At 41.4% G+C, this 21,849-nt stretch overlaps 1 protein-coding gene across 4 annotated transcripts in view; it reads left to right on the plus strand.

Annotated features, from left to right (window-relative positions):
- The window catches only part of CDKL5 (cyclin dependent kinase like 5), a 174,801-nt gene that overhangs the window by 130,562 nt on the left and 22,390 nt on the right, over positions 1-21,849 (plus strand). For 2 of the 4 annotated variants that reach the window (XM_019524247.1, XM_019524250.1), the window contains exons 10-14: positions 1,268-1,428; positions 5,362-6,391; positions 14,510-14,611; positions 14,870-14,975; positions 17,632-17,755. In XM_019524247.1, coding sequence (XP_019379792.1) covers positions 1,268-1,428; positions 5,362-6,391; positions 14,510-14,611; positions 14,870-14,975; positions 17,632-17,755 — 1,523 coding nt within the window. The remainder of the gene's footprint in view (positions 1-1,267; positions 1,429-5,361; positions 6,392-14,509; positions 14,612-14,869; positions 14,976-17,631; positions 17,756-21,849) is intronic. The other 2 variants (XM_019524248.1, XM_019524249.1) reach the window with 2 other exon arrangements.

Below are 21,849 nucleotides of genomic sequence, written 5' to 3' on the forward strand. Positions count from 1 at the left end.
GCAGTGTGGGGGCAGGCAGCTGCTGTAGCCTCAGCTTTAGCGCCTTCCCAGGATCGGGGCCACAGCTGCAGCTGCTGTCTGCCCCACACTCCCTGCCACCTCTGCACCCCACCATCTCCACCCCTCTCCCTGCAGCCTCTTCTCTCCATTCCCTGCTCCCCATGGAGCCACAGCTCCCTGCCTGCCCCTCTCCCTTCCCTGGCTACCCTCGTTCTGCACTGCCAGGCTCCATCCACATTGTAGCCTGGAGCATTGAGCACAGCCCTAGCACAGCTCCATAACAACAATGCACAGCTGCTACACGTGCTGGGCTGGGGTGTGCGCAGTGCCCAGGCTAGAGAGAAGATGGAAACTGCTGGTATGGAGCAGGGGTGTGGGGAGCAGAGGCTGCAGAGAGAGGGGAGGGAGCACACGGAGGGGTGGGGGAGAGAGGAAGCAGAGGTGAAGGGGAAAATGGGGCCTGAGTCTGTGGGGCAGGGGGGACAGGCAAGGAGCATACTGCTTGACCTCCCCATTGCACCTGCCCCCCTGGGGAGGGATGAATTAAAGATGACCCTCCAATAATTGGATTCTATACATGAGAAATTATAACAAATGTATACAGTTTCCATGTATAGAATCTAATTATTGTGGGGTCGTCTTAAATTCGGTCATCTTAATTTTGAGTAAATGCGGTATTTTAAAATATCAAACTTACAAGGATATTTTTTTTTATCAAACAGAGGAGTCTCTGTATAATCAAGTTCAATTTCTGTTTATCAGACCTGTTTCCCTATCTTGTCTGAAGGCTAACTATCTAGCATCGTTTTGCACTTTCACCCTTAAACATCTTTATTCTGAATTTGGAAGTGAGGGAACTGAGTTTTTTTACAGACCTGCATAGGTCAGTATTGATTATGAGCTGAATATCATATGAATGAAAGTAGTAGCTTGGCTTTCAAAGAACCTTCTATAATAATTTCTTTTAAATAGATTCAGTTTCCAGATTCTTGTTAGGAAGTGTACACCCCTAATAGGAAGTAGGGGAAGAAGAATTGAATCAGTTGGACCCTTTCCTTCACACATTCCATATTCAGATTACATATTCAGATTTTTACAGTCATGCTTTGCTGTTATAATGGTATAATGATGTAACTTAAATTAGTCTTGCTGTTGCAAGCAGTTGTCTCACAGGAAGTACTGAGATGAGGATGTTGTTGAACTATTTTTTTCTGTGACTGTTTTAAACACTAATGCTTGTTTAAAACCTGGATTTGCTTTTCAAAAGAACTTGCTGAAACTGGATCCAGGAGATAGGTATTTGACAGAACAGTGTTTGAACCATCCTTCATTTCAAACCCAGAGACTCATGGATCGCTGTGGAAGTTCACCTTCACGGACAACTAAGAGAAAATCCTATCATGGGGAGAGCAACACATTGTCAAACAGGTAAAAGCAGTAAAAAGACCTTCACTATTAAAACTATCATCATTTCACTAATGAATAAGTTGCTTTCAGGTATAAATATGAAATCATCTTCAAGAAAAGAAAAAGTAACCACTTGATAATTTTGACCTTTTGGTATACGTAATAGTTTCTATTCTTAGCTTAATGTAGTAGCTAACACTAGTTTTTGTATGTGAGCTGTCTTCCCTCTCAGTTATAAAACATACTTCATCTGCAATCTCTTAAGTCCTTCACTAAGAATAGAGTTTGTCTGTAACTGGACCTTCCACCTTTGTGTACCCATGTATGTGGTACTGGGAAAAGGTTGGTAGCATTGCCTAGAATTAAGGTTGCCCAATACTCCCCATTGTAAGAACATGTTTTCTGTTACCTGCAACTTCTAAAATATTCACTCCAGCTTTTTTTCCATTCTGGGTTTCTGTGTCAAGCTGAACTTTTCTGGGAAATTTTAGCTGAAGTCACTGCTGAAAATGAGGCAGAGAAAAAACATGGGTTTTGCCAGATGTTATAAATAAATCTGTTGATACTTTATTTGACCTCTTCTAGGTTCCTTGTGGTTTGGGGCAGAACTTGAAATTTAGTACGAAGCATTTTGTATCAGGGATATACCTGTCGCTGTCCCCATACACATTATCCCAAAATGCAGGTTTCTGAACGATTACAGTTCACACATGCTTAGTAGAGATTTCTTACATTTCAGCAGCTGCGTTCCATGAAGATTGTTTGTACCCGTCATGCTCTAGGCTGGGGCTGAGCATAGCTTTCCTTGCAGCTACAACTTTAGGCTGCTACTGCCAATGCTGCATCCCTGTACTGGAACTGAGGGCAGGGAGACCCTTGTGCTCTCAATGGCAGCTCTTGATAGGGAGCAGGTGGCACTGAGGAGCAAGTCACCTGACTTGAACGTAGAGTAGACAAGAGCCAGACCTGTGGGAACAATGACTGTGGAAGCAGATTACGACAAGGTGCTGAGCCTGAAACTTGGGCAAAGAGACTGGAATGGGAATACAAGGAGGGAAATGGGATTTGATGACAGGCTGGGGATGGCCATTAGTTGGGCCGGGTGGTGTGAGGGAAGAGGACACAGAGCAAGAACCAAAGTAGTCCAGGGGAAGGACAGGGACCGAGGAGTCTGGGACTGAAAAGCAAATGGGGTAGAAGCAAGAAGGCATGTGAGCGTACAAGGAAGATGAATCTTATTCAGCCTCCACAAGAGAAGGCTAAGGGGGGACCTGGTGACTGTCTATAGACTCACTAGGGGGGACCAGAGGGGTTTGGGGGAGACGCTGTTTCCCCTAGCGCCCGCTGGCATAACAAGGAGAAATGGGCACAAGCTGTTGGAGAGGAGGTATAGATTGAACATCCGCAAAAACTACTTCACCGTTAGGGCGGCTAGGAGCTGGAACCAACTTCCAAGGGAAGTGGTGCTGGCCCCTACCCTGGGGGTCTTTAAGAAGAGGCTGGATGCCCACCTAGCTGGACTCGTTTGAGTCCCATTTCTCTTTTTGGGGTTTTTGTTGTTCTCCCGCCCTGGCGGGGGGTCGGGCTAGAAGATCTACTAGGTCCCTTCCGACCCTTAATCTATGAATCTATGAATCTTATGAAGATCTGAGGTGTAAAGAAGAACCAGGCACAGCTGTTTTCAGTTTTAAGAAAAGATATATGTATTTATATGAATGTCTTTGTGATGCAGAAAATGAAGGAGCGGTCACCAACAAAGTCACAGCATTTATGCTTAGGGTTTAATTCCATTTTTCACTGGAAGTGCATCCTTCAATTTAGCATTTTCATGTCTTGAAGATTTTTTTTAAGTTTCTTGTTAAAAAGTGCTTTATTTTTCTTTTTACAATCCATGTGATACTGGTAAATATTAAAAGCTTATCATTTATGTCCAATTTATTTTCATACAAGAGAAATGGGGAAAAAATCATTAACATCTTTAACTCTGTTTTGGAAGATACCAGAGAAAGCCTTAGGCATGTGAAATAAGAAATTAGGTGGACAGGTTTGTAACTCAGACCTCTTGACTGATGGGAATGGGAAAGTGAGGGTTACAGAAGGAAGTACCTATACAGATGTGACTCCAGTCCAAAACAGTCCTTGTTCTGATTAACACTAAAAATACCATGGGCCAGTGTCACGGATCCCCCCAGGGAGTGCTTGCTTGGGCCTCCCTGGCCTTACCTGGTCTCTCTGAATACTCTGTAAAAGCCAGCCCAGGGATGGCTTCTACAGTTCTGGCTCCTTCGGACTCTGAGGCCCCAGCCATTTGGTCTCTGATCCTTGCTGGTTACCTATGCTCCTCCTTCCAGGAGCTTCCTTTCAGTTCCGCCCCCAAGAGAGGGATTTTCCCTCTTCAAAGAGAGGGACAGCTCTTGTTGATCTAAGAAAAGATATCTCTACTACAAGTCCTGATTGCCTTTTCCTTTAGACCAATATGGCTACAACCTGGATATCTCTTTGATAAAGGTATTTGTTGGAGTAAAGCCCACAAAGCAAGAAGTTTTCACCCCTCCAAAGGGGGTTAAGCAGTCTGCCTTTTCTCAGTCTAGCTTGCATAGCCCTGATCCCCCTACATTTAGCTCAGCTGTTCTCTCTCCAGTCCACACAGTCCCAAGCCCCCTAAAGCAGCTTGGCTGTTCTCTCCTCAGTCCACAAAGAAAAGAGCCATTCCCTTTCCAGGCTCTGCAGCTTTCCAGCTGACACTGTCCTTCCCATTCAAGCTGCTCCCTCCATTGTTTGAAGCTTCTCTCCCTCTGCTTCCCTTGACACTTCCTGGGTGTCACCTCCAAAGGATGTTTCATCAGTCCTACCTTATTGAAGTGTCAGTAAGGCTGTTCAGTTCCTTGTTGATGGGTGTGCATCTTGGCTCTTCCAGCACCTAGGCAAGCCCTGTGTGAGAGATGTGAATATACTGGATGGGTTCATTAGAATCCAAGTTAACTTCTTGTTTTGTTGAATCTACAGCTAGCAACGAATGCATAGCTTTATTATATGTTCCAAATATATTAAGGCCTGCCTAGCATGGCAGTGCTTTTACCCACACCTGTTGTTTGAGTTGTATTATTTATGGTTGCATTTGGACAAACACAACACCATGTCTTAGTAAGGGCATTATTACTCTTTCTTCCCCTGTGTGCAAGCTAGTCAGGGGAACTAAAGTGTGCAGCATTGTTACAGCATGAACACATTTACTCCAGAAATATTACCTGTCACAGCAGGCATCTCCCCGTAGGAGTCCCTGAGAAGCTACAAAGAATTATAACTGCTGTCATTTGATTTTACACTACCTGTAGTCGCATGTCTTTTGTCTTGCATGCCTTACAAAGTCCACAAAGACATGGAAAGCACACCTATCTTTTTCCCTCTGTGGTTGGGGGCAGAGAAGTTCACCTGGAAATATTCAGAGATCAGCAGGAGAGTTCTGTTATTCTTGCCCAGAAGAAGAGCTCCCCTTTTTGCTGTATTAACTTATTTAATATAGTACTACCACAGTCCTAATTTGTGACAATTCATCTTTATGTATTTGAATAAATACTTTAACTCTTCTGTGTACAATGTGCTTAAAACACTTAACATGCACATATATATATGTGGGAGTGGGTGTGTGTATACATGTTAGAATACATACGGTTTAAAATGTCAGTATTATCATTCTGTGTATGAATTAGAAGTGAAAATTTGGCAATCAGAACACAGTATATTGTTTTACCAGGTATTACAAATTTATTAGTTTAAGTGTTTGGGACAGGGGAGGTCCAGACATGTAGTTTGTAGTACTACACTTAAGTTCTTTCTCAGTATTGAAAAAACTACTTCATTTTGAAATCAGTGTATGCTACTGGAGTTAGGTATGTATTAATATATTCACATGCATGCTAACACATTAATTCTTCTTTATGCGTTTTAATGTAGAAATCAAGCCAGCAAAAGTGCTGCTTTGCAGTCGCATCACAGATCGAACAGCAAGGATATGCAGACTCTAGGGGTTGGACTACAAAGAGGAGAAGAGGTTCTACCAGCAAATGAAAGCTTCATAAATGGAAACCTCACGGGAGCTGCACACAGTCCAATGCATGCAAAAAAACCAAGCAACCCACCTGGATCTGGCAGCAAGGACCTAGCCAATAATAACATCCCACATCTTCTCAGTCCAAAGGAAGCAAAGACAAAAACAGAATTTGATTTTAATGTGGACCCAAAAGCTTCTGATGGTCCAGGTACAAAATACCTGAAGTCAAACGCCAGATCTCAACAGAATCGGCACTCTTTTATGGAAAGTTCTCAAAGCAAAACTGGCACACTGCAACCAGGTGAAAAGCATAGTCGCCATAGCTATATTGATACTATTCCTCAGTCATCCAAGAGCCCCTCATATCGGACAAAGTCCAAGAGTCATGGGGTCCTGACAGATTCCAAATCTGTGGGTAATCTTTCTGAGGCCAGAGCTCAAATTGCAGAACCAAACAGCAGTCGGTATTTTCCATCAAGCTGCATGGACTTGAACTCTCCTACCAGCCCAACTCCTCCTCGCCACGGTGATAACAGAACTTTACTCAGCCCATCGGGGAGGAATAACCGAAGTGACAGTACCCTTGATTCACGAAGACTGTCAACAAGACATTCCAAAACCATGGAGGAGTTGAAACTGCCAGATCATATGGATGGAAGCCATTCACATTCGTTATCTGCCCCACATGAATCTTTTTCATATGGTCTAGGTTACACTAGCCCCTTTTCCTCACAGCAGCGCCCTCATAGACACTCTATGTATGTGAGCCGGGACAGAGTGAGGTCAAAGGGCTCAGAGGGTGGCTTAAGCGTAGGGCAAGGGATGGCAGCCAGAGCAAACAGCCTGCAACTGTTATCTCCACAGGTGCAGCATAGGTCACTCACCAGATCTGTTGGCTCCTCACGTGAAGATTGTACAGAAGATACAAATAGGGTTAGTCTGAAATGTCATCTACTGCAAAAGATTTTATTTTCCTTTATGTATTTTCTTGCATGCCTCTGGAATCATGTTGGCAAAAGCAGCTTATAATTTTATATCTCCCTTCTATATTTATTTATTAAATTTGAGCCAACACAAATCACAGTTCAGTTTACTTATGGTGAAATACCTGCAGTGTGAGCACAATCAAAATTGTATATCGAATTATGATTGGTAAGTGTTGCCAAACCATTGTTTATGTTATCTAATGTAATTTTTACTAGACTGTTTTAGGGTTTTTTTGTTGTATCATTCTGATGTGAATACTAATCTTAACCCTTTTTGAAGTGGAGTGTTTCAGTCACTTATCTTACAGCAGTAGTTTGCCGATACAGGAACCATTTGAGATACTGCACTGTTTTTTTTCGCATGAGCTGTGGACAGACCAAACATATATATTGGTATTTTTGGCATTGTGCAAGTACAAAAAGGTGGCGTGAAGACTTCACAGTCCCCTAAACCAAGGGGACTTTGCCCAAACCCATGGAAAATTATTCCAGAAAGAATCAAGAATAAAACTACCAGTGCAAGTTACACCAGGTTTAGTTTTGTCTGTGTCACTTCTAAGACGGTCATTAGCTAACAGTAAATTATCTGTTACAATATCCATCATTGCCTACATGTAAAACCCCATTGTAGCTGCCTCCTGTTTGAACTATCCCAAAATAGCTGTACATCTGTCTATTCCTGATTCTAGTGAAATTTATATTGGCATACAAAACTGATACAAATCACCCTGTGGTATATATGAGTCTGTCCACCAAGGCCTTAGGCTGCAGCCATGCAACAAAATTACTATAGAGAAATTTGTTCTAGATTTTACTCCGCAGTAAATTTACTCTGTAGTAGGGAGCAGACATGCGCCCAAGCTCTCTGCTTAAAGGGAAACTGTAACAGTGTCTGTCTACTAGGTGGTGAGGGATCATATTTGCATTAGGTAAATGGCTACCAGAGATAAAATTGACAAGGGGAGGAAACATATGGTACATCAATGTGTAGTTATTCCTGACTTTTCAAGGGGTAGCTTTACATTGCATTGAAGCAACACTGATGTATGTCTGTGTCATGTGATTGCTTCACTTTTGACCTGCAGTCAAATTACTTGAGAGGAAATATGCCAAGTGTTTGCATTTTTTGTGTAATAAGTATGCAGACCATGATAGAGGCTCTGTTGTAGGAAGTATTAATAAATACTGGCTTTTTGATAGTGACCCCTGCCACCAGTCTAGGCTGGGTTAAGTAAGGGCCCCTTTACACAGTAATTTTGGGCAGCTCCTGGAGCTCTTAACCCCTGGATTGTCTGCACATTAACACCTTAAAGTGGTTTTAAGCACTCGTACGGCTCAAAATTATGCAACTCCAGGGCAGCCGCACTACCCAGTTTATGTAGGCCCTTACATAGTCTGTACAGAGCCAACTCCTCTTTCTGTAGCCAGATATTCTGATTTGAGTATTAATGTGCCAAATTCTGTGCTGGTTTGCATTTTTATGAAGCCTTAGTGAATTCACTGATGTTGCACATGTGACAAATAAACACAAAATCTGCCTCCAAATGTTTAAAATACCAGTAATCTTTCTGCAAATTTGGATAGTAACTTACGGCAAAAAGAAATGCCTAAGTGAGCATTTCACATAAATACATACAAATATATACAGTGAAGTGAATTCTAAGATAAGAGCAATTTACTGAAAAATTGGAAAGGATTCAGAAAAGAGCTACAAGAATAGGTCAGGAAAACATTGTGAGCTACTAAAGCTCAATCTAATTAATTAGTTTATCCTAAAAAAGAATAAGAGGTGACTGACTGTCTACAAGTATCATAGGGAAGAGATTTTTGTTAGTAAATGGCTCTTTAATCCCGTGCTTGGGAACTGAAGCTAGACAAGTTCAGACTAGAAATAAGACACAGTGTTTTAATGCTTTAAAGTAATTAACCAATGCAACAACGTACTATTACCTAAAGATGTGTTGTATTTTCCATCACTTGAAGCTTTCTATCAAAATTGGATACCTGTATTTAAAAGTTATTCTAGAACTCAAGTAAAATGTACAGCTTTGAAATCAGGGGACCCTTTATCTCTCTGAATCAAATCATTGGGATGAGGTGCTGTTGTCTACATTTGTTGGGTGGACAGATAAGATGATTGTGTCTAGTGGTAAACCTGTTGGTTTTAGGTATAAAACTATGGAACGTCTGTAAGAGGAAGGTCTTCTATAGCCTACTGAATGATATGGGATCAGATAAACCTTGTTCTATATCTGCATGAAAATTCCACTGCTTGATGAAATTGCTGATTATTTTAATTTTACCACTGCCATCACTAATCATCTTCATAACCCCATTTTTTATGAGAAGAGATTAAAATGTAATAATTGATCTCTTAACCACAGGAATTTTTAAAAGACTGTATTATACAATCAATCATCAGTAAGCTATTTTGAGTTTTATTGGGTTTGCCTGATTATTCCAAGCTGTGGCTAATTTCCTATTTTGCAGTATCTAATAATAAGCTGCGTCCAGATGAGCGTGGCACCACAGACATGTCTGCGGTGCCACATACTACACATTCAACTGTTCTCTGCACTACAGGGTAGCAGTGCCAGGGGGGTTTTGGCCCTGGGAAATCCCAGGGGTCAAAAAAACCCACCCCCCCAAAAAAGTGGAGTGGTGAACACAGGGCACAAACTGGCTGCCAGCCAGGCTCCAAGTTGCAGGATCGCCACTGCTGCAGCCCCCAGACCCCAGGTAAGGCTGCTAGGGCCAACCCAGTGCTGGCCCCAGCATCCCGTACCCTACCTGGGGTAACCTGCCATGGGCCAGAGGGCACATGGCACAGGTATTCGCTGGGGACAAGTAGCAGTGGCGCAAGATGTGGCGCTGCTTCTTGTCTCCGGGGAAACAAACATCCATACTCATGTGGATGCAGCCACAGAATTTTAGAGCAATATTCACTATGCTTTTACAAACGTGTAATGCTTTATTCTCTCAGACCCCTTTTCAGACCAATATTGAGGTAAGCTGTGGGATTCTAACTTTTCCTATGTAGAAAGTGAAGGAAAAAGGGGTCACTGTTCCTCTTAAGCATCCTTCTGTTTCCCCCTCAGCAAGATACTGGCTGCTTCCATCCTGTGATGTTTCCTAGCCAGCTGCCTTTTTCACTGTTTGGCTGATAAACAAGGAGCCATCAATTAGGCCTCCTTGTCTTCTGTCTGCAGGTTAAGTGTTTCCATGTTCCTGGAGATGTCAAATCTCGCAGAGTGCTGATGCACTTTGTTCTAAAATAATACAACCCTTTTTCTAAAAAGCACATTAGTAGAAGTTTTGTGCACCTATACATATCCCCAGATGTGAGTGAATGCTTTCATCATTAGCAAGGGCCCATAAAACACCCTTCTGTCATAGATTTCATGAGGCTTAACAACTACAGTCTATTTTATAGGGAAATTAATGTTTAAAATGACCCTGCAGTAGCTACAAACTAAACTCTCTTTCCTGTCATGTGCACTGATTCCCATCTGTCATTTCAGTCAAAATGTTTTTGTCTAGAGTCATGCAGTCAGCACTGAGTTACTAAAAAAAGTTGTAACATACCACTCAAAGACAGTGTGGTTTCTCATGCTGGCTTTTCTTTTTTATTCTGCAGTTTGTTAGTATTTTTTGCATTGGAGTTTCATGTAATGAATGTTAATTTAATATGCAATGTCTTTCATGTTGTGTGGAGACATACTGAGTGCAATTATCAGATCACTCGTTGTCTTTTGACAGCCAATAGACAAGCTTATATGTAGTTAGGAAAAATAATGATGAGTCTTCCATCTCTCTTGAATTAGTTCCTTTTGGCTTGGTTATAAAAATGCCTGTTTGAGTTAGCAGTGTCTAGCTCAATGCTTTTATCCCTTAAGCTCAACATTTTTCAAACCTGAGATTCTCCAGTGAAGCTGGTAAATGCATATTTTAGCAAAGTAAAGGTGAAAAGGAGTGAAAGTGGCCTGATTTTTAGAGTTGTTCAGCACTTACAGATCCCACTGAAGTTCACTGTAGTCAATGTTACTGTGGCATTTCAAAATCCAATAACTTGTACTTAGCTTATCTAATGTGGATTTAGAAGCTTAACTTGGCCCCATGGACTTTAGGTTGTTAGTCTAAAGCATCCCCTTTTGTGCTTTTTTTCTCTCCTGATGTAGAAGCACATTATAGATGAAACAAAAGAGGATTTGTAAACTCTCAGGGCCAAACTCCAAAATGCACTTCACCACTTGAATTCCATCCAAGGAGCATACTGATCACTACCTACCCACTTAAGCTTTTTAGAGGCTAGAAGTACCTGTGTTTTTGCTAGAAAGTGTACATAGGTATCTAAAACTCTGCTTCTGTTCATGCACGGAGGCAGCAGTATTGTGGCTGAGCTGAGCATTTTGATACCTGCTTCCATCAAAACCATTTAAGACTCACAAAGCAGTTGTCCCCATGCCTAAATCCTCAAGGGAGCTGCTCTGAGGCATGTTCAGAACATGTCTAGCCCACTCCAACAGAACTGAGATCTACACAGCAGAACAAGCATGGCCAGTTTCGTTCTAAACCAGTGATTCTCAGCCGAGGTGCTGCATCACCCTGGGGTCCTTTCATGGGTGCTGTGGATTGATACACAACATTAGCACTGTTAACTGTACAGACACAATGCACAAGATAAATCTAGGAATTCCACATAGGAATTTGTAGTGTTAAAAACCATCTGAGCTGTTGTAACCTTTTTAAGTCCTTTGCAACAAAATAATTGCTCTGTTGTTTTTCTGTAGTCAGAAAGCAAGTGAAAGCTAAGAGCTGGCATTTTCCAGTGGATTCTTTGAGTCTAACAAGGTTGAGAACCACTGTTCTAAAGTGTTCTTTAGATGGCATAGGTGTTGGTGGCACTCCTCACATTGTACAGAATAGTCTCCAGCACTTGTCCTGGAGGGAGGAACCTGGGTGTTCAGATCTTTTCAACCTGACGAGATTCAAACCCACTTTTCTCATCAATCAGGAGTGTGCCTTAATCACTCAACTGCCATAAGCTTGGCTGCGACGGGGGAACTTTCCACTGTTCATGTTGAAACTGGGCTACTGTTGTAGAAAGGCACGCAAGGTCTTGGTAGCAAAGACAGACAGCAGCAAGAGGGAACGTGACTAACCATGACTCATCTGGGACCAGGGATTCCGTGGGGTGTGGTTAACATTAGGGGTGTGCAAAACAGACCCTGTTTGATTAGGATTTGGCCCAAATTAGGGACAGTGATTTGATTTGGATCGTTATCTCTGCTTCTATTTGGCCAAATCCGAATCTGAAGATTTGATGCTGATTCAGAGAATTAGCGATTTGGACACAGACACAGCTTTAAAAGTTTTTTCTACATACCTTGAGGTAGCAGGTGCAGCTTGTGATTGCTGCAATGCTGAGGTGCATGGAGCATCCCACAGGAATGCAGGGGAGGCCTCCATGTGCTCGGTGGCGAACCTGGAAGTGGACCGGAAGTACTTCTGGTCCACTTTCAGGTCTGCCGGGGAGTGGGCTGAGGGCCCCCCTGTACCTCCCTGGCTTGGCAGTCGGCCACAGGGGGACCCTGGGTGCACGCACCTCCAGACCTAGGAGGCACCAGTCACGGAGCTGGAGGGGTGCAGGGGGGCCCCCTGCGCACTCCTCAGCGGACCTGGAAGTGGACTGGAAGTGCTTCTGGTCCGCTTCTAGGTCTGCTGCCGAGAGTGCTGAGGAGCCCCCCCAACTCCTTTGGGACGCTCCATCCGCCCCAGCATCACAGCACTCACAAGCCACTGCTACCTAGAGGTATGTAGAAAAAACATTTAAAGTTATCTCTATGTTCAAATCTCTCTGAATCGATTTGGAGGGTTCAGATTTGATTCAGAGAGATAAAGGGTCCCCTGATTCTATTTGGATTCAGATTTGGCCACCAACTTGGGCCAAATCTCTGCCAAATCAAATCGGAGACCAAAGCTTCACACAGCCCTACTTAACATACCATTTAACCACTTTAAAAGGGGAGGAAGAGCTGCTTTTAGGGACCCTGCATCTGTATTAAGATGTAAATATTACATCTGCATGATCCTGTAGTCATGGAAGTTAGCTAAATCAACCTAACTTTGACCCTGAAAGAAACAGTGTCAGTGCTGCTACATTGTTATCGTGAAGTTATATATATTGTAATAGTTTATATTGGTATCCATTGATATTAATATAAAATATATAATTCTACACCCTAAGATTCCAGTTCCTAGGCCAACCTTGTTTATGTATCTTGGTGACTGAGCCTAAACCCAAGTGTCCTACTTTCTGCAGGTGCTGGGTGGGCAGTAACACCACTGTCACTATCACTGTGTATATTAAAAGAAAAGAATGAGTTGTTCATTCCCAGAGAAATGATTTAGATGTTAAAGCCTGGATGGGTCTGGGGCCTATGAATCCCAGTCCCTGCACTCTCCTTTTATGTTGGATACATTCCTCTACTTGGGTGATGTTGGAAACTCTTCCAGAAAAATGAGTCTTGAAGTTAACACATCTTTGAGAAATGTTCATCAGTACACCCTCTGCAAATTATTATTTCAAGCAATCATTAGGCTCAGGCAGGTGTCACACCATTGGTTACCCATGGCCATTTTCAATCTTTTCTTCATATCAGTTAGAAAGCTTTTTTTCCAATGAAAGGTAACAGTCTAGTGTAATCATATGATGACACAACTTGGAAGCCTGCTTACAAACTGCAATGTTACGTTTTAATGTATGCCTACTGACTAATAGCCAAGATGGCGAGGCTGATTGACATGCAGAAACCCTTTTCTTCCTCCTGTAACAAGTAGTCATGTAATTCCATACAAAGAAACATGGGGAAGGGATGATAACCTTGACCAATCAAACTTAATCAAGAAAAACTTATTTGGTGATTTTTGCTTATCAGCATTCTTTCTGATCCTTGCATCATCTTGATTCATCGCTTTAATTAATTTGTCATCATATCAAACATCTGGAAATCCCAAATTGGTTTTCAGTTTAAACACATTTGTCTAAGTCTGTGCTTGCAATTTTTGTTTGTTGTACAAATATTTTAGGTGACAAATTGAGCTATGCTATTGATACTTCTTGCCTGCTTTGGACAATTTAAGATTTAATCCAGAGTGCAGGTTCAGCAAAATGCCTCTTATGAGCAGGTTGCCATAATGTTTATGTTTCTCTTTATAATTCACAATGATCAATGAATTTAAAACTAACCATAAGAAGTTCAGAAATTCTCAATCTGGAGTGCCTTTTGATGGTTTTATAACTAATTACAGCACTGGACCTGGGATATAGAAAATTCAGGTTCAATCTGTGACTTTGCCACAGAGATTTTGGGTGCTTATACACATGCTCAGGGGTAGGGAGGGGTCATTTTAATAAGAGCGGTTCCCTGACAGCTGCTCTAATTAAACAGCTCACTGTTGCATGTATTAATCCCCCCCTCCTTCAAATATTAAAATGGCCACAGAGGCACTTTAACTCATTGTATTCATTGAATGAGCTTTAGTTAAAGTGCCTCCATGACCCTTTGAAAACACGGGGGCACTAAGTTAAGTCTGCTTTGACACGTTCTAATTAGAATGTGAACCAGCACCTCTATAGGCAGCCTGTGTGTGATGATGGGCAAGTCAATCACTTTGGTCCCTACACCTGATCAATTCAAGCACCTGACTACTTTTCAGCATGTGGTCAAAGCCTATTGAAGGCCAAAGCCTATTGAAGGCCAAGTAAGAGCTTTCTTGAATGAAAATGTGTTTAAATACATGCTTGAAGTGTTTTCTTGAATGGGGACCTCTTTGTTTCATTTCTCCATGTGTCAATAATAATACTCCCATTCTGTCATCTTGTTTATTTAGTTTTGTAAGATCTTTGGAGCAGGATTGCCTCTGGCTGCATTTATGCACATTGCCTAACACAATGGGACCATCCCCACTGTTGGGCCCATGTGTGTAAGAATCAATGTGTGATAATCATACAGCACTGCATACACCACAAATCACATATTTGCTTTTCTAAATTTGCTATCAGCAGAGTGACCAGATTCCACCAGAGATGAATCTGACAAGACCACCAGTTAAAGATGCCTCCAGAGATGTTACAACCTCATTTCATTCACGGCAAAAGTCTGAGGTCTGAATTTCTTTCATGTCTATAACTATGCCTTTGTGGGAGATGTTCCTACGGCCATCGTTGCCTTTCTGTAGTAAAAAAATTGAGTGATTTTTTTTTTTGATTGCAGTGTTTTGGGATTCATGTTTAGCACCTGTTAATAAAACAAGAGGTAAATTATGCCTGGATAACATTTTGTGAGGGGACATGTCACTGAAGAACAGTATATGAGCCTGGTTTTCTTCTAGAATTTGAATAGTTCTTTTTTCTTTGGTTTAGGGTGGAACGTACCATGATCCACACTCAGAAGATGGAGCATCCACTAAAGAAAACAGAGTTCTATATAATGACCCTATTCCTAGAAGAGTTGGCAGCTTTTATAGAGGTAAGTTTGTGTCTTACAAAACTAAACTGTAATTTTCAACATACTGTAGACTAAGAGCAGTACAGATAAAAAAGAGCAAAGCTAACAGCTACAAATTAAAAAAATTACACTAAGCCACTAGTAAATCCACAGAGCATAATTTGGCTTCCCTGGCTCATCTGTTTTTCTACAGGGCCTAGGACTGAATGCACTTCTTGGAGATTGCTTGCTTACACTGATCGATAGGTGACTGTCCACTTAGGACAGAAAAACATAACCAATTTAATTTGCATACAAAACTTTATTATGATATTTTGTCATTTATATTCTGATCAAGTTAGTATTTTAAACTGTCTTGATGTTCAGAAAACAGTCTCCAACTCTGTATCAGGCACCCACTATCTTCCATTTGAAATGACAAGAATGTTCTATAATAAAAAAAGTGTTTAATTTAAGATTGGTGATACATGGGTTGGCATCTTGTTTTTCACCAACAGATACCTACATTCAAATCTGTTCTTCAGTTCATTAAAGGTTAAAATCCCTCATTTAAAAGTAAAGCATATGTGTATAAACCTAGCCCCAAAATAATCAGTGGATTGGAGACAAGGTTGCTGTTATGTACCTGGTACCCTTACACAACCCATCTGAGGGCTCCATTTGAAATCCTGTGCTATCCCTATGGATACAGTTCAGACTGTTCAGGGTAAATAGGTCAAAAGAGAAAGGAAACCAGCCACAGTCTTGAGCAGTAAAAGCTCTGCAAGGGCCCTTGTGTTTAAAGACTGGTGGTTAGGCCACAACCTTGAGGCCTCTAAGAAGCCCCAGTGAGCTTCTTTGATTGTCAGTCACATAAGAAACTTAAGTGGGGACACCCAATCTCCTAATGATCCTATTTAAGTTAGTTGGATATAACCTTATTTACACTTGTCAATCTGCCAACCCTGCTAATTAAGTTGGGGAGGTTTATAAGGGATGCTGCTAAGCCTCTTACAGTTTCTGCAGCCTATGGGGCAGACAGTTAAACCTGCCAAGGCCAGCAGGGGACAGATGACTAACACTCTTAGAGACAGGAAAGAGAAGTAGAAAGCCCCTCTGCTGTCTTGTCTTCTCTCCCCCTGCCTTCTTATGGCAGTTTTTTTTGTGTGTGGGCAAAGCAAAGCTCTTTTACCAGTGTAGACACTTCCTCCCATTGACACTGAAAAGAGAGAGAAAATATTTCATTTAAAACTTGTCCCATTCTCCGTGCCCAGGCTGTTTTAGGAAAAAAACAAGTGTCAATGGTATATGCTAGCTCAGGAGACTGCCACTTTTTAAAATAACCTAATTGACAGACAGGTTCTCTGGTTAAATTGATGGTGGGAACATTTTTCTTTTTTCATGAATGAGCCGTATTAGGAATTAGTTAGTAATGTTAAGTATGTCTCTGCATGCAAAAGGGCTAAATTCTATATCTTAAAAAATTGGGAGAGAAGGAAGGAAAGAGGAAAAAATGTAAATATCCAGAGGCCATCTGGAAATCCATTTTGCTTACTCTGGATCCAGCAACCGTTCTAATGCTCAGATCTGACCTCATAATAACTTGAAAATTAGTTGTTAATTGGGTTCTGCGCATCAGTTTTACCACTTCACTTTCCTAGTTCAAGTACACAGAAGCAGAGTTCTGCTTCCTGACCTCCTCAATTCTCCACTCTTACTTCAAGGAAAACAGAGATACAAAGAGAAAGCTGTAGCCATACATCAGAGTAATTGCAAGTCCAGGATTAGAATGTAGTTCCCAAATTTAACAGCGCACACTGCCTCTGAAGTTATATCTGTAAAATGTAAAAATTTTAGTTTAAAAATCTGTTTTGTTTTATTATTTAATATGTTCAAGAGCTATCGTCATAAAAGATTCTTTAAAAAGGTATGTTTGTTCAAGCATATGATAGCTATATTATAACACATAAAAGTTGCTTGGGTAAAATGATTTTTGTACTACATCTGGAAGAATGCATCACTTGTTTATAATCTACTTTGTATACAGTTTTGATGGGTTAATAAAGTAATGTCTCATAACGTTTTATATAGAAATGCTGTGTTCTGTATTCTAGTGACAGTTATAATTTTAGGGGTATTGTATGTAAATTCACATATTAGCTATCTAAATCTTTTTCTTCTTTTTTGTGTACGAGTCAAGTACTTCAATTTCTAAACAGTATATAGGACCAGATTTTGATCCTGTTACTGAGTAGTTCCATAGATCTTGGATCTTGTTCCATAGATAGTGCAAAAAGAGGCAAGTCATGAGGCAAAATATTTCTCAGCATGAGTAAAGATGGTAAAGGACTATAAAAAAAACATTGAGTAGCCAAAAGACCTGCAAGGAAAGAGCAAATTATAGCATTAAGGTTCTTGAATGACAGTGGCATTCCAACTTTTCTTCCACTGGACTTTCTTCCATTACATTTTTTAAAAATATAATTGATAGTTGGGGGCATTTTTGTATTTTGAGACCATTCCTGTTAGTGTTTTGACAGTACTATCTGAAGTATCTTGCGCACACAGCACTACAAAGAGCAGGTATAAAATGTAACTGCCTCTTCATCCTGTTTTGCTGAAGAAATAGGGAAGTAGCCATAAAAATATATGGCTTTGGCAGAGATGGATACAAATATTTTGGTATTTCTCTGTTCAGTTCCATCTCCACGTCCAGAGGGTACATTCCTTGAAAATAATGCGTCAAACAGAGCCCCTGCAATACCATCAGACAGCGGTACCGTGACAAACCACTCAAAGAGACAAACCACCTTTGATACGTGGTGAGTTGTTGCTTGTACAGTCTGACATGCCATGGTGAGTGAAAGGCCTTTTTATTAGGCTTCTCTTTCTTTAAGAAAATGCAGTGTAATCACCTTGTTAATAAATGTCCTTGTCATCTACACAATCTAATTTGTTCCCTTTGCCAGCATTGAAACAACATTGCATGACACCTCTTTGGGTCCTCAGGAAAGGACTCCTGACGCTATCCCTGTGAACATGTTTTTTACAAAGTAACTCAATTTTTATATTTTTGTGCATTTGTCTGGGTTTTTTCTTCCAACAAGCAACATTTGTGATTAAAGCTGTTAGAATATATGTATACGTAGTATAGCATGCAAAACCATTATCTTATTTTGTGGATTCCAGAAGTATCTAGCGTCAGACTAATGGAAAAATGACTGAAATTAATGTTATCATATGTAATTGAGGACCATGTTAATAAAGAGTATGGTAATTGCCTTACTTTTGCTCATGTATCACAGAGCCACAATAGCTAACACTGCAGAAAGTAACTGGATTATTCTACAGGAGAACGGACCAAACAGTTTGGTACCTGTGTACAGTGATTAAAAAAGCAAGCCTAAAAAGAAGGATCACCTGACAGCATCATATAATATTAAAGCAATGTTCTATATTAACTCCAATACTTAGCAGTAGTACATGCATAGCTTTGCAGTACTTGAAAGGAAAATCTTAATTTTATCACTGAGAATAATTTAGCTCTAAGATGCTTATCATCCTGCTTTATGCATTACAGCAATGAACACTGAATGAAAATAAGCATTATAGTTATGAAGAATTGTTGGGAGCAAAGGATTCTATGAATTATGATGAGTCAATTACATTTTATATCATTTTCTGATGTTCTGCTATCTGAAGAAGAGCTTAGAATACTTGGTAACTTATACTATGACTTACCATTACATTGGTATGAAGTGTTGGTCCCCTCTAGTGAACCCCTGGAAAATGCCATAGCATCCAAACCAAAATATTTTGTGCAAATGCAGTGCTTTCAACTACATATTTATTAGTAAAAGATTTCCAGCTCCCAAATGGATTTTTCTGGACAAAACCAACAGATAATAGCAAATAGCCTGGAGTTCAGGGCACTTACCTGAACTTTGAGAAATCCAGGTGTAAGTCCCTATTCTGTCTGATTCAGAGCAGGAACTGGTGCCTTGGTTATTGCCTTATTGGGTCCCTCTCTCAACTCCTACCCCTACTACCCCTCTGGCAGCTATTCCACTGTATAAATAATTATTGCGCCAGAAGGAAAGACTGATCTTAGCACAGTGGTTAGGGCATTTGCCTATGATATGAGATACCCAGATTTAAGCCTCTGCTCCAGTTCGTGTTTTAATATTTTATACAGAGTGGATCAGCACCTGCAAAAGAGACTGAAAAACAGCCATGCCAGTGTAACCAGTTATGAGATAAGGGAGAATGGCAGTGGACTAACCACCAATTCTGCTCCCCTGATATTTGTTCCTAAGCTTTCCCTGCTTCCCTGTCTCCCTCCTGTTCTGGCCAAAATTTTCAGGAAAAAAAATTGGAAAGGGCCTGGTTTCTTCCTGTTACACTACATTTTTGAAATCTGGAAAAGTTTGTTTTGCAGCATAGAAAACTGTCTCCTGCTCATCTCCAGTCATGTGAATTGTCTTAGCAATGGCTTGGTAACATTGCAAAATTGTAGCGTGCACAAGTGCAGCTTAATCAGGTTTTCTTCCACTGCTATAGAGGGTCTCTTTCTCTACGTAAATTTCTCTGCATAACTTTTCATGGGAAAAATTGTGCAGTTGTTCATGAAAATGTTAATCATTCTGCTTTAATGGAACATGACTTTGCTTACATAGCTTTCTTGATGGAGTAAATATTTAATGTTCTGCTCGCATGCATAATTGGTATGTCACCTGGTTTGGAACTGCTGTAAAATGTTTTGCTTCTTCCTCACCTTATTGTTTTTTGTTGCCTCTTTCTTCTGTCAAGGAATTTGCAAATGTTTGTTTGACTTTAATTGTCACTGACGATCCATTGTCCTTGTGTGCATCTCTCCAGCCTGTCCTCGCTGTCCTGCCTCTTTAAAATAAAGACATTATGCTGCTCAACTTGTCTATTGTCATTAGGATTTACTCTTAAATGACTAGATTATCTCTGCATTCGGGCAGCCTGATTTGTACTTTTTCTGTTTACCAGTCACTGTACATTGCTCTAAATTCTTGGGTTTTTCTAATATCCTTAGACTTTTATCCTTCAGTTTCCTCCTCCAGTTATAAAAGTAGGTATTTTGACCTATTTCACCCAGTCCTCTGGGAATGAGACTGCTAAACTTTTTTTTTTATAAATCTTGAAAGGTGTTTCTCTCTGCTCATAGTTGCCCTGCTCTGAGCCAGACCCACATTAGGCAGGTAATAAGCAAGTTTCCCTCTGTCTCTCCGTTTGTGTACCACAGTTTTGACCTGAATTACTCCTACACAGCTATGGTCCTAAGTATCTCTTAAGTGAGGGCATCAGGTTATACTGAATTGTCCTCTAGCAGTTAGAAGTATCTGCAGTGGCAAGGTAATAGATGTTTGGGGGCTTGTGAGGAACTTCAATTAGTGATATCTTCATGTCCATTTAAATGCTTATCCTGCTCACAGAGGATTTGTGTCCCTATACAAAATGTCTGGTCACATCTGCTCTATTCTTTGCTATACTTTTTTGCAAAAATAGATATATACCATGGGTTGTTTTTTCCACATCAAAGAATTCAGACCAGGATTATAGGGTCAGTGGCTTATTGACATCTGCCATGAGTTTCATAGACCCAGAGGCTCTTGACAATACTGAAGTGGGTGTAGACTTACCCAAACTAGCTTTAAATTAGCCAAGAAATATCTAGGTAGTGGTCTAGCTGCAAGGGAGCTCAGTTCAGGCTACAAACCCTGCCCAGGAAGCAGAGTAAATATCAGCAGTTAGCTTGCATGAAGCCCTGTGCTGCTGCAGCAGCTAGACTGTTACCAATAGCCAAGCCAGCACGTGGGTATCTACACCAGGAGCTGGCAACTTTGTCAAGCCACAAGCTGGAACAACCTGACTCCAGTCTAACACAGGCTCAGTGACTTCAGCAGCACATTAGCAGCAGGAGAGCCTTTCCTACACCCACACCAGGGCCAGGCAGCTAAGAGCTGTGCCTGCACTAGTGCCACTTCTCCCTTTTTGCCCCAGCTGGGATGTGAATAGAGCTTCCAGCCAGAAGCCAAGTGCACTAGGGCCAGACAACTAGGAGCAATATCCATACTGCTGCCACTTCTCTCCACCTCTTTGTTATCCAGCTGCAGTATGGGTGAAGCTAGAAGCAACCCATACCCAACACAGCTCTCCAGCAGCTGGAAGCTGCATCTGTGCTGCAGCCTTGAGTAGGGGTAGGTTGGGTGGAGGGATGGGAAGAAGTGGCAACAGCACAGGCACTACTTCCAGCTTGTAGGCTTGGGCACAGGTCTTTAATAGCCCTTTGGCTCTGTGGGCCTTATGTTACATGTTCTTGACCTCTGATCTATGCCATTCTGCAGTCACACGGTAGCTGGACTGATGACAGACAGAATTCTTTTACCCTTCTGGAGTTTAACTAAAAATATGCAAGAAATTGCAAACTCAAAACTTCAGGTGAACTAGAGCCACTTATGCTTGCTGAGGATCTGGCTCTTGGAATCTGCTCTACATAACTTCATGTTGCACACACCTCCTGATGATAGTATATATTCCCCTTTGGTATCTCTTGCATATGCCTCTTGCATATGCATAGCCTGCTGCAGGGGTTGGTAACCTATGGCCTGCAGGCCAGATGTGGCCTGTAGAACACTTGCATCCAGCTTTTGCATCTGGCCAACACACACAGGGCTTCAGCAGCATTCAGTAGCGGGAGGCACCTTCTGTGGGTCCTTTTCCTGTGCTGCCGAGGAGATGAGCATCAGCAATGACAGAGTCCTAGCATCTGCCTTCCTGCTGCTTCCAACCTGGGGTGGGTTGTTCCAGCCTGCAGCTGGAAAAGGTTGTTTATCCCTACCCTATTGAATTTGCCTGGGGGAGGGGAGGGGAGGGGAGGGGAGGGGAG

This window comes from Gavialis gangeticus, unplaced genomic scaffold (genome assembly GCF_001723915.1).
Source record: "Gavialis gangeticus isolate Ggan-Ray unplaced genomic scaffold, GavGan_comp1, whole genome shotgun sequence".
In the NCBI taxonomy this organism is placed as follows: domain Eukaryota; kingdom Metazoa; phylum Chordata; order Crocodylia; family Gavialidae; genus Gavialis; species Gavialis gangeticus.